Source organism: Tamandua tetradactyla, chromosome 8 (assembly GCF_023851605.1).
Source record: "Tamandua tetradactyla isolate mTamTet1 chromosome 8, mTamTet1.pri, whole genome shotgun sequence".
Taxonomy (NCBI): Eukaryota; Metazoa; Chordata; class Mammalia; order Pilosa; family Myrmecophagidae; genus Tamandua; species Tamandua tetradactyla.
Genome location: NC_135334.1, coordinates 66079221 through 66093367, shown reverse-complemented (window position 1 = coordinate 66093367; position 14147 = coordinate 66079221). Strand labels below are relative to the sequence as shown.

General features: G+C 39.3%; 1 protein-coding gene across 2 annotated transcripts in view; it reads right to left on the bottom strand.

Annotated features, from left to right (window-relative positions):
- Positions 1-14147, bottom strand: part of NARS2 (asparaginyl-tRNA synthetase 2, mitochondrial) — a 199960-nt gene that overhangs the window by 154541 nt on the left and 31272 nt on the right. For both annotated transcript variants that reach the window (XM_077113456.1, XM_077113453.1), the window contains exon 5: positions 8091-8171. In XM_077113456.1, the coding sequence (XP_076969571.1) occupies positions 8091-8171 (81 nt within the window). The remainder of the gene's footprint in view (positions 1-8090; positions 8172-14147) is intronic.

Genomic DNA, 14147 nt, shown 5'->3' with positions numbered 1-14147 from the left:
ACCACCTGGTCAAGTTGACACATGAACCTGACCATAACAAATGGGATGCCAAGATTCAGCACCTATGCCTCAATAGGCAGTCAGGAGTAAATTAATACAATGAATCTTGAAAGCATGCAGGTATCTGAGGTAGGAATAAGCAGGTGTACTACTTTCAGAGATAAAAGTTGGTAGGGCAGAAGACAAGTCTAACTAGCTGAAACTTGTGAAAGCAAGAAAGATAGGGAGTCATAGCACAAAAGCCACAGTTTGCTGAAACCTGATCTGTCTGGACTGCAGGAGCCTAGGATCAATGGATTACAGAGCATCTTTGTTTGGCACTCTGAATAGGCAAGTGTGCTGGTTTGAATCTGTGGTGGACCCCAGAAAAGCCATATCCTTTAATCCTCATTCAATATTGCTGGGTGAGAGCATTTTGATTGCTTCCATAGAGGTGTGTATCCACCCATTGAAGGTGGAGTTGCTTAATGGAATCCTTTAAAAGAGGAAACATTTTGGAGAGGGTCCCTTTTGTACAGCCATGAGAAAGCCAGCAGATGCTGTCAATTCGCCATGTGCCCTTCCAGCTGAGAGAGAAGCATTGAACTTCATCGGCCTTCTTGAACCAAGGTGTCTTTCCCTGGATGCCTTAGACTGGACATTTCTATAGACTTGTTTTAATTGGGACCTTTTCTCAGCCTTAGAACTGTAAACTAGCAATTTATTAAATTCCTTTTTTTAAAAGCCATTCTGTTTCTGGTATATTGCATTCTGGCAGCCAGCAAACTAGAACAGCAAGCCTAACTCAATTGTATAAAATTCCTCTCCTTGACCCTGAAATATTATGAACACAAAACACTTCTCATTTGTTCAGCTTCAGAAATGTATTTTTTCCTCTTCTTATTTATTCATACATACCTGGTAATTTGTCTTGGGTTTCTTTATAGGCCATAATACACATATTGTAATCACTCAGACCCATTTATGGGTTTTCCCTGGTAACAAAGCAGTCATCTGTTAATTTATTATTATTTGAGCTATTTAAATTTGTTACCATTTTTTTAAACTTGTTTAATTTTGGGTCTCTTTAATAGCTCTCTTTTTATTTGTAAACACTCCCTTTAAATCATACCTTTCCTTCCCTGTATTTACTTTTTAATATTCAGTGGTTTAAATTAAGAGATTATGAAATGCATTTCAGTTAAGAAATTCTTCTTCAATTCAGTATTCAGAAGAAATTAAGGTTGATCAGAATGGTTTTGGGAATTTATACATTTTCTCATTTGCTGCCTTCTTTGAACTCATATATACATGCACTAATACTCCCACTTTAAAAATTCAACAAGTCATTTTTATTTTGTTTTTTTGCAGGAGGTAAATTATCATCAAGATTTCTTCAAGTTATATATGAAGATAGCATTTAATTATTATTTTGAATAATGACTTCAATATAATAAGACAACTTCTCCTAGTGAATACCTTGTTCAATAATATAAAGAGAAAACATTATCATGAGTCACAAATTAATGAACTGGAGAAAGTAGTTACATAAGGTCTTGTTATCTGATGAAAGGAGCCAAATACATAAACAAGAACCTTGATTTAGGAATCTGAAAATAACTCAAAGAAACACAATAAGCACCACTGATCAACATACATTTCTCTCTGAACACTATTATTCTACTGCCCAATGATTTCAAAGAGGCTACCAAATTAGTTATCAAAAGACTTTCAACTGTCTACAAGTAGGAAAAAGTGTTAACCTTTAAAAATTATCTGCATGAAGGGCAGGCTGACAATGTCTGTCACATACTAGGAGCTCAAAAGATGAATGATGAAGAAAGAAACTAAGAGCCTTCATGAGGTATACAGAGTATAACAAATTTCCTATGAAAAATGTATTATTTTCTAAAAACTATCGACAAGTAAACAACATTTGTTATGTGTGGAGACCCAGGGTCTGGGCCCACCTCCATATTTAGAATAAGTTACTGCATGAAGCTGCCTACAAAGACTGGGACAGAAGTTAAAGGTCATGAGACCACCACAGGGGGGAAAGAATGTACAGATGGTATCATAAACAAAGCATTAAAACTCTCCTCCCTTGATCACTCACTGTTGATAACAAACCTCCAGACCCCAGTGTCACAAGACCTGCCAAAACTCTGTTCTCACACCCTATGGAATGTCTTTGTCTTCAACGCTTATAAGCTGTCCCTTCCATTTCCTGCCCTTTTGCAGAGCACTGACTTCCATTTTCTGGATGGCCACCATTGGGAAAGATCTTCTTCTGTTCGCAAGTCCCAATAAAATCCATGCCTAACTTACTGCCTAGCATGTTCTTTGGTCTTGTGGCTGTACTGACTCAAGCTCTTCAAGAGCCGGGTTGGAACAACTGGTGAATCAATCAGGAGACCAAAGAGCCATAGGCTGTAGCGGGCATGAGTTCTCAGAAGGGAAAATATGCAGGGGAAATCAAATCCCAAATTAGCCTATCTCATCCATGTGGGGAGGAGTGGCTATCTTCCTAGACAAATGGGGACTGCTGCAAGAGTATGGGGACACCCTGAAAACTCCAGCAGGGTTGATGTTTTGCAACAGATATAAAGACAACTGAATTTTAGCAAAAAAAAAAAAAAAAACCAAAAAACACACCAAGTAGCAGTGGCCATAGCTTGGCCCCTTTTAGGAGCCTTATATATGGCCACAGAGGTAGAACAGGCAGCAAAAGCAACAGCCCACTACCTAGAGGAGGAATTGAAACTAGAAAGAGATATACACATTGCCCAGGTGGAAATGAAGGACTCTTGAGTGATCACCTGTGCCAAGTGGATGGTCAGTTATAGACTCTGGCATGCAGATATGCCCAAGTCAGAGGCTGAAAGCTACCTCAGGCTTGAGTATGGAGGATTTTAGCTACTCTGGTATGAGACCCCAAAATGTGGGACCCCACAGACTCCTCCTTGGAGGAGGAAGAGGAGGAGGAATGAGAGGTAGAGGTTGAGGAGGATGAAGACCCCTAACAGGTGCGCCCCATAATATAACAGAAATGGAAGGTATCACAAAATGAACCACCTGGAGTTCAACAACAGACCTCCTGAACAGAAATTACACATTACTTTGAAGGATTATAACACTGCTGAATTGGGTGATTTAGTGTAGCAATACGGAGAAAAAACTAGGGAATCCCTGCTCAATTGGCTTTGAGGTTATGGGACACTGGAGCAGAATATTGCTTTTTGGAGTGGAGATGAGTAAACTGGCATCTATTACCACCCACCCTTAGCTACGATGCTTGTACACTAACTCAGTTGACCCGAGTGTAAGGCTGTATGGCCTAATGAAGGGGAAATACTGCATAATACTTCACAGTGGCAAAACAAGGAAGAACTACAAGACATTTTAAAGGGACTGGGAATGAAACATGCCATTTATGCCATGGCTTTCACAGGTTCTGACACTGAAGTTTTTACCACAGGAATGAAAACACAGTATCTATTCCATACTGCTCCTGTGCTGGTCTGAAATTGTTATGAACCCCAGAAAAGCCATGTTCTTCTAATTTTAATTCAATTTTGTGGGGGCATACCTGTTGTTTGGGTGAGATCTTTTGGTTTGGTTGTTTCCATGGAGATGTGACCCACCCAATTGCAGGTAAGACTTTTTGATTAGATGATTTCTATGGAGATGTGACCCTGCCCATTAAAGGTGGGTCTTAATTTGTTTCCCAGAGTCCTTAAAAAAGCTCACAGAACCTGGGTTCGATTCCCAGACTATGCACCCCCACCCCACCCCCCCAAAAAAAGCTCACAGAGAAAGAGAGAGGTAGAACTGAGAGTAGAAAGAAGAAATCAAGACATAGACGCTTGGAGATGCAGAAGGAAAGCCCTCCGGCAGAAACCAGAAGGAACCACAAGAGCTGATAGAGCCATTTTGAAACCAACCCAGGAGGACCAACAGATGTCACCATGTGACAGACTAACCATGAGGTTGCCTTTCCTCTAAGGAAGTATCCTCTTGTTGATGCCTTAATTTGAACATTTTCACAGCCTTAGAATTGTAACTTGAAACGTAATAAATCCCCTTTATAAAAGCCAATCCATTTCTGGTATATTGCATTCTGGCAGCATTAGCAAACCAAAATAGCCCCCAACCATTACTCTGGGCCTCTTGTGTCTATCCTAAACCCACTAGTAGGACAGTCCATTTCACTTGCCACTCAGGTTACAGCCAACCTCCAAGAGTTGGAGAAGCTGTGGAAAAACGGGGCAAAAGTAAGGGCAATGGGAAAGGCTCCTGTGAGCAGGATGGTCCTAACTGGGTATCCCACAAGCATGTGTGGGCAGATCTCGTTACAGCAGAACAGAGACAGAAGATATAGCTAAGGAATCTAATGCAGTCTTGGTGAAACTATGGCACAAACTTCCAGGGGACCAAAGACTTACCAAAGTGAGCTCCCAAGCCTGTGAAAGAGAAGGGAGGCAGGAAAGAAACCACCATTCAGAGCCCAAGCCAGGGATTCCACCACTTGCCCAGAAGAGGCTTGGCAAGTCCCTTTCTCTCTACTGCAGTGGGGAGGTTGAAATCCCCAGGTGCAACTGACAGCCAGCGACTTGGGAATTGGAGGCTACATGTAGAATTAACCATCTATTAGTCCCCTCTAACCAACAGCAAGTGTTAGCACTCATAGATATGGAAGCTGAATGTACCTTAATCTATGGGAATGTAACCCAATTTCAAAGGCCAGAACTGACTATAGATGACTATGGGGAAAATGATTCAGGCAAGGTGGCACAATCCAACTTGGAAAATCGTCCTGTGCAAAAGTAACCCTGCCTTAGAGGGTTGTGACTACAGAATAAAAAATATAAACTTACAGGAGGGCACCAAGAAATCTGAGCCTTTATCAAAGAGTTGGAGCAGGTGGGGATACTTACCCATAGCCACCCCCCTCACCTTTTTTTTTAACTGTACAATATAAGATATATACAAAGCAAAGAAAGAAAAAAAGCAACAGTTTTCAAATCACTTTTCAACAAGTAGTTACAGAACAGATCCCAGAGTCTGTCATGGGCCTCCATACAATCCTTTCAGATTTTTCCTTCTAACTGCTCCAGAATATAGGAGGCTAGAGGGCTTAAATATTTTTTTATCATTACAATCGACTTCTTTTCCTTCTGTTTTTGGTGAAAAATAACATGTATTCAAAAAAAGCTATAAATTTCAAAGTACAGCTCCACAATTAGTTGCAGAATATATTTCAGACTTTGACATGGGTTACAATTTCACAATTTTAGGCTTTTACCTCCAGCTGCTCTAAGATACTGGAGACCAAAAGAGATGTCAATTACCCATAGCTCTTTTAATAGTCCCATATGACCAGCTGAAACATGGCATATGACAGCAGATTATCAGGAGTAACAAAGTAACACCAACATTGTATGCCATAGCCCCAAACATAATTGGTTTATTACAAGAAGTACTCAACTGTGTCAATACCATTTTGGACTGGATCTTACTAATGCCTTCTTTAGCATCTCCCTAGAAAAATCAAGTCAGCCTGCATTTACCTTCAACTTGGAGAAGCCAAGAATGGACTTTTACTGTACTTCCCAAAGGCTATGGACATAATCTGACCATCTGCCATGGTCCTATGGCAAAGTATTTGAATAAATGGAAAAGTCCCACAAGTATAACTCTATTTCACTATATTTATGATGTCATGTTACCTAGTAAATCTCTTTCAAAATTAAAAGAAGCCTCAGGCTTATTGCTATCTCACCTTGAGAGTTGGGGACAGGCAGTCAACTGTGAAAATCCACAAAGACCTGACTGCTCTGTCAAATTCTTGGGTGTTATACAGTCAGGTAAGACAAAAACTATAGCTGCTGTTATAATTGATAAGATGCAATGTTTCCCCATGCCACAAATGCCAAAACAACTAATGGCTTTCTTGGGGTTGCTGGGGTATTAGAGACATTTTATTTCTCACTTGGCCCAAATGCTAGTACCTTCGTATGTTTTGGTTAGGAAAGGTCAACCCTGGAAATAGGATACCTCCCAAAAGGCTCTTCTGAAAAGGCAGAAAGGGCAATAGGACAGGCACAAGTACTGGGGGGAGGTGGGGGGGGGGTGGTGGTGGTCCTGTCCTGCCTTGTGAATTGGATGCAGCCAGCACTGATACTGGCTTTGGGTGGGATCTGTGGCAGAGGCAACATTCTAAATGAATCATCCTTGGCTTTTGGTCACAATTATGGAAAGGGGCAGAACTAAGATACAGTCCTCTGGAAAATCAATTCTGTGCTGCCTATAATATCTTATTGCAAGTGGAGGGACTGACATAAAGACTCCCAGTCACCTTGAAAACAACCATTCCTATTCGGGGTTGTATAATCAACACAGCTTCCAAGCCACGCTCTAGCAGTGTCCAATTGAGCACACCCACCAAATGGAAAGTCTACCTGCTACAGTGAAGTATTTTTGATACCAGCCCATTAAATGGAGAAATATATGAAATTCTCAGACCAATGTCCTATATAGATGATTCAACAGTTACAGTCGCTATTCCTAAAATAGCTTTTGATATGCCTACTGTAGAACGCACGGCTACCATTCCTGAGTCTACTTGGTATACAGATGGATGCTCTAGCAGGCAGCCTCCCACATGGACAGCTATGGCAGTACAATCCAGTACCATATGGTGGGAAACTGCTACTAGGCAAAGAGGTCAATGGCCTGAGTTAAGAGCAGTATGGATGGTAACAGTGCTGAGCCAGGAGACATGCTAACTATCTGTACCAACAGCTGGGCTGTTTAAAAAGGCCTTACGACCTGGATGGCAACCTGGAAGCAGAAAAATGGACAGTGATAAGGGCACCCCCTCTAAGAACAAGAACTGTGGAAAGATATTTGGGATGCCTGCCAGTGATGAGAGGTAACTGTCTATGATGTCCCTGTCCATACTCCTAACATGTTACCCGGGAATGTGAAAGCTGATATATTCACGTGGTTGCGGAGCAGCTCAGCTGAAACCAAGAAAGCAGAAGAATGGCTTTATTGGAAAAGCCGACACCGAGGATAGCAAACCTTGTGGTGTCTGACCCAGCAGTTCCAACTTCTAATCATGTACCAGCAGCTAGTGGATATCACTAGAGAGTGCCCTTCATGCTCTCTGTGTCAATCATGTAGGCTACCATACCAGATAAGGCTCATCAGCTGGTCACAAATCCCAGTGGCCCAGTGGTAAATGGTTTACCTTGGTCATCTTCCACTCTTAGAGGGGGTGAGGTGTGCTTTTACTGCTATGGACACAGTTACAAGATTGTGGTTAGCATTCCCGCTAGGGAAGGCAAACCAATGGGCCACTATCTGATGTTTCGAGAAAGTAAGGGTTCTGTATGGAGTACATACAAAGATAGACAGTGATTAGTGGACCCTTTTCACTGAGAAAACAGCCCAATTATGGACCATGCATCAGGACATCATGTGGACATTCCATCTGCTCTACAATCCCTCAGGTATGGGCCTTATCGTTTCCCACAAACATCTTTCTTTTTGCCCACAGTACCCTAGCAAACACCTTCCTACAGTGGGCTTTGGTGGTTATTCATGCCCACAATCGAACCCAAAGTTGGGTTTGCACAGACTTGCCATCTTCAGGTACTACCAGTCTCCTTAGACTATGACCCCTCCAAATTGGACTCTATGCAATACTGTGCTGGCCCAGTATAATTCAGCACATCGGCAAATCTGGAAAAGAATCCTATCATTTAAGACTGAAATCCAACTATCATCCTATAACAAGATCAGGGCTTACCTTTCCTGCCTTATACGGGAATAGGTGAACAAGCCCCAACCTGTATTGTAGTATACAAGCTGTATTTGTATATGCTGATTTAGGGAAGCTGAAGGCAGAAGCTGTAACAATAGACCATGTTGCCCTGTCTGTAATCAAAGCAGCTTGTACTTCCTGTTCCTTAAGGTTTACCAATGACAAAATTTCAGGTGCTGGTCATGGTCTTCTGTTTAGACAACTCTACTAAACTTAAAGCAAACCCTCACATAGAAAATATCAAACAGCAATATGTTTTAAGTTGGGAAGCATAACTTACTTCAACTTGAAAAAGTTCTCCAGCTCCTTCACAGTCATTGGATGTGATTATCGGGGTATGAATATGTACAAAGCCACTGTCCTGGAAAAAAAAAGAAAAAACACTCTTCTTAGTACATCTGCACATGAAAATTTAAAAAACATCCACCTTACTGTATTATACTATTAAAAAAGCACTAATAATATAAATCTATATTTACTATATATATACATAAATATTTATTATTATATATAAATATAAATATATATTTACTGTATAGTCTATATGCTATAGACTGTATAGTTAATATAAGACTACTAAGATATTTACTGTGTTTACTATACACAGCAGTACACAGAATTTTAAATCAGGAAGATAAGGAAACTGAAACCCAGAAATATTCAGTGACTTGTCATAAGTTGCATAGCTAGTCAGTGACAGAGCCAGATTGGAATGCAGATCTGACTTCAGGCTCTCTCTCTATGTTCTATTTTTACTTCCTATTTCTCCAATGTGCTCACAGTGTTAATTTTTTTTTTAAAGATACACATAAACACATATATAATAACACAAATACATAACAAATATACATACATACAGACATTGTTTCTGGTCCTCAGCTAGTGAGACAAGATGCGGAGTCATACATACACACATACACACTTGATGTACAGAATGAGCCAGGGAACACAAAGTGGTCAACATTAAGTTCAGCTATTTTGACCCTCAACTGTAGCAAATCACCGAAAAAGAAGAAAAATTAAGACCAACAAATACAGAATGAAGAACTACATAGAGAGCAAAATGACTTTTAGGAAGTCTCTGTCATTAAATTGATGGTACACAGACTTCGGTTGAAGGAAGATGCTGAGCAGCAAATACATCTATTACTGTGGTGCCCAAGAGCAGCCCCTGGGCTCAAAAGTCTGAGATTACTTCCATTAGTGAACCACAAAAGGTTGCTGTTAGTACGGATTAAATAACCCAGAAACTTTAAGGTTATGTTTCTTTCACTTTGACCACAGATTTAGGCAAAAGGTAAATATTACACAATGGGAAGTAGAGTGGCTAAAAGTGAATTTATATTACAATGGTAGAATAATATAATATGTATTTAATGCAAATTTTGGCCTTGAAATCAATACAATAAATTCATATGTACACCTGCATTCTCTGCCAGGTTTTACCTCTCACTGGGAGAAAGTAAAATGTTTCTGAGCAGGGCAGGCTACCGTGGCTCAGCAGGCGAGTTCTCGCCTGCCATGCCGGAGAACTGGGTTTGATTCCTGGTGCCTGCCATCGCAAAACAAAACACCAAAACAACAACAACAAAAATGTTTCTGTGCATTACCAACCACAGGCCTCCCAAATTTGCCCCTTCCTTCCTAAAAACATTGAATTCAAGTACTCTGGCTATAGTATAAAGTATCCAGTCAACAACCTGCCTCATAATATAGACTGATTAAATAATCACGGTATAAAAAGTGTTTCAGAAATCATTCAAATATGTGCTTAATCTGACAGCAATGTGCCTAGAGGTGCTGTGCAGAGTGCATTATAGAGAACCTCTGAAATGTAATCAATTAACATTACTACATCAAATTTTTATCTCCTAGGAGCCAAGGATTATGGACATGCATCATTTATTCCACATAAAATGCAGGCAACTATGAGCATGAGTGCAGTAAACAAAGAAAGGAAGTGAGAAATTGAAAGGAAACAAGGGTGGGGAGGTTTAGGTAAAGAGAGGGAGATTAACAGCTAAATATAATTGCCAAAGTTAAACTGGTCAAATGCCATAAGAAACAGCATTGTAAATGTAACAAAAAGAATTGCATGGGATATATTAAAAATTACACAATTAATGGGAAATATTTTTAATACTCAACTAATGCTAAAATGTTCAAAAGGGGTCTTTTTTACATATTAATGCTGCAAGCAAGACTTATTAAAGTCCACAATACTGCCAAAAGATAAAAAGAAGAGAATACAAAGGAAGAAAAAGTGGTGAGAACAAAATCCAAAGAAAAAAATAGGCAGGGAAGAAGTAAGAGGAAAAGGAAAATAAGCTACAGAGAGGGGAGGAATACCCTCAGTGGTTGCCTCAAATTAGTTACCAGTATCAGGTCTTTTCAACATCCCACAGCAAAGGGGTTCCTAGTTAGCGATATCAAGGTAGGAATGGGGGCCAAAAATAAATAATAAGTAATTTCATCCAATTTTACAGATTCCATCATCAAATATTGAAACATTTTTATATACATTTTAGAACCAGGTATTTTTAACGGCTTCTGAATATTTCAAAACTATAAAATTTATGCACTAAGGCCTATATGCTTCACTCAGAGGAGACTCATGAACTGTATTTTTTCTTTCACAATCTAAATGACTATCATTATTTTATCAGAATTAACAAGATACGTGAGAGGAATTGGTAGCCCACAGGCCACTAGCAACAAGAAGAAAAAAAAGAAAACTATAAAAAGTAGTCACAGGAACTCAAAGGCTCAGCAAGGGTCATTCAATACAAGGGCAAAGAATACTCAACAGGAGGAAGGCATTAACATTTGGAAGAGGTCAATACTGATAAAGCAAGGACGTTGAATCACCAAGAAAGGGTAAACTTTTCTTCTGAATCAATTTAGGAACACAGTGAAGTATTTAACACATTTCAAGAACACTTCTACTGCAAATCAAATAATATTAGAGCCTAAAGCCAAAGCATAAATGTTAAAGCCTCAGTTACCAGAGAAACTCGTCTCTTCTCAATGACCAATTCCTTGAGGGTTCTAAACAGCTAAGTTTTAGTACATAGCAAATAAGTCAATTTTATGAGTAAATCAAGTCATTCAGGAAACATTTTTGATATTCAAATCAAAGAGTAACTCTAGATCCATTAACTGTCCTAACCAAAAGGTAGTGCTCAAGTTTCTATTTTTTCCATAATTCTATATATTTATTGGTAGATTTGAAATTATGAAAATTTTTCATTTTAAGTTTTAACACCTTTCTGGAAACCTAAAATAACAAGTCAGAGGGAAGAGTACCAAATACTAGGTAACAAATAACTATTATTTAATACAACCTATACTAGTGATGTCTTCAAACAGTTCAACCCTGAATATCACACATATAAATTTCATAGAATAAGGTATCAGCATTACATTTCTCAAGGTTTTACAATTAAAAAATGTATTTACAGCACTCAAAAAGTATCTAACTTTTATAAACTACTTTATCCCCAATGGTGCTAAAATTCAAGTTACTGTCAACCATTTAACATATCTTTCAATTTCCATTTTTTTAAACTTATTTTTCTGATTTTTTTTTTTAACATGGATGGGCGGGCACTGGGAATTGTTTACATATTTGTAAAAGCTTCAAAAAAGAAAGGAATGAAAGGTAAAGACCACTTGTCAACGTATTGCCAATACCACCACCTAGTGCCAAAAATCTGTAAAACTCATTTTATAGAATAAAAGCAGATACACCTGTTTTATCAACTGTTGAAGCCATATGTGAAGAAAAACATATTTTTAGATTTGAACAAATTTTGTTTGTGTGGTTCAAGCACTACTGCAAAGCCACGTGGAAGCTGTATAGGCAAGTTTATGAAAACAAAGGTAAGTGGCCCCTTTCAAACTAAAATGAGAAGACATATACATGATTTATTTTTCCCTTTATTCAAAAGCACATGCCTTAAAGCCATGATGTTTTTTAGATGTTTCACTAGAAATCAATTCTAAGGACGCTTTTCAAAGAGCTAACATTTTCTTGGTGAGCTACAATAGGGCTGGAACCACATGAATTTGGATACAACCCAAGTGAAGGATAGCAGAGTTTTGACAACATCTGCAAATTAGCTGGATCTGTAGAAGTGGCACAAGAAGAGTTCTAAAATCACATGGAACATCTGTGAACTTTCTCTTCTGGTTCACTCCTTGACTTTGAGGCTCACCCATCCATATACATGGAGGGACAGTACTTTGATTCCCACAGCTTATAAACCAACACATCCCACTGTGACTTTCCCAGGTTAAGGAAAAGCAAACTGAAACAAAATGCCTTACTCATTAGACAAACCTACTTGAACAACACCAATAAACTCTTCAAAATTAATGTTTAATAAACATAAAATAGGCCTATGATCAAGATGAAGAAGTAAGGACCAAATTTCCCTGCCCACATGAAACAACCAAGAAAAACCAAGATCACGCTACATGAAACAATGGTTTTGAAGACATTAACATCACTGATTTCTAAGACATGGGAAACAAGCTACCCTATGAGTAGCCCAGCTTTCCTTAAGAGATTCTAGGTCACAGTGCAACAGGTAGCTAAGGTAGAACCAGTGAGTTGATTCCGAGTCGAGGAGATAAAGCTAAGAGTGTGGGAAAATCAACGTGGCAAGAGTTCATGGGACAGAGTATCAGAGAGCACAGATAGTTAACTCCAGAGAGATCTCTGGATCTCTCTGTTACACAGGGCACAGTGTTACCCTAGAGTATTCATCAGTGCATGCATGTGAGGAAACTATACAGGGCCAGGAAAGAATCAGCAGAAAAGATTAGAGAAAACACAGCCCAGTGTTCACACATGGCTGGAAAAAGTGCCCATTCACACCAGCCAGAAGGAAAAACTCATAATTCGCAAGGCACTGAGGAGATTACTCAGGAAGGCCTTGCCTCATTGGCAGGGAATAATTACTAAATAAAGTTCTGCTCAATGCTTGCTTAACATACGTAAATGCAAGATATGAAAGGATCGAACAGTTTCCAAGTAACAACTGTGTACCAGAACAAAGCCCAAGAAGATTTACAATACTACAAAAATACCCAGCACCTAAAAGGTGAAATTCACAATTATCTGCATCCAATTAAAGATTACAAGGCATGCAACAAGGTAGAAAAACATAATCCATAGTGAGATGAATCAATCAAAACCGACCTAGAACTAACAAATATATTATAAACAAAGGAGAAAGACATAAAAACAATTAAAAGTGTACTCCATGTTTGCAAAAAGTTAAGTAGTCATGTAAGATATAAAAAGGCTGTTCCAGTTTGCTAGCTGCTGGAATGCAATATACCAGAATCAGAATGGCTTTTAAAAAGGGGAATTTAATAAGTTGCTAGCTTACAGATCTAAGGCTGAGAAAATGTCCAATTAAAACAAGTCTATAGTAATGTCCAATCAAAGGTATCCAGCGATACCTTGGTTCAAGAAGGCCAATGAAGCTCAGGGTTTCTCTCTCAAGTGGAAGGGCACATGGCGAACACAGTCAGAGTTTCTCTGTCATCTGGAAAGGCACATGGTGAACACGATTAGAGTTCCTCTCTCATCTGGAAGGTTATATGGTGAACATGGTGTTATCTGCTAGCTTTCTCTCCTGGCTTCCAGTTTCAGGAAGCTTCCCGGGAGGCGTTCTTCTTCATCTCCAAAGGTTGCTGGCTCATGGACTCTCTGCTTCATGGTGCTGCAGCATTCTCTGCTCTCTATCTGAATCTCTCATTCTCCACAAGGTTTCCTCTTTTATACAACCTAAGAAACCAATCAAGACCCACCTAAATGGGGGAGACACATCTCCCCTAATCCAGCTCAACAACCACTCTTGATTAGGTTATATCTCCAAGGAGATGATCTAATTACATACAGAATTGAATAGGGATTATTCTGCCTCTATGAAATAGGATTTTCACTAAAACATGGCTTTTCTAGGGTACATACATCCTTTCAAACCAGCACAGTAGCCTCCAGAATACCCTCTCGATTGTATGTGAACTTTTCCCAACCACTGAAACCTTATTTTATGTTTCTTTCCCCCTTTTGATCAGGAAGGCATTATCGATCCCACAGTACCAAAGCCAGGTACATCTGCAAGATTCATGTCCCATGCTGCCAGGGAGACTTTAACCCCTGGATGTCAAATTCCATGTAGGGGGAAGAGTTAGGATTTTCCTTGCAGAGCAGGGCTTAGGGAGAGAGGCCACATCTGGGCAACAAAAGAAGTCCTGTGGAAGTATTCTTAAGCATAACTATAGGTAGGCTTAGCATCTGATACATAAAGAAGCTTCACAT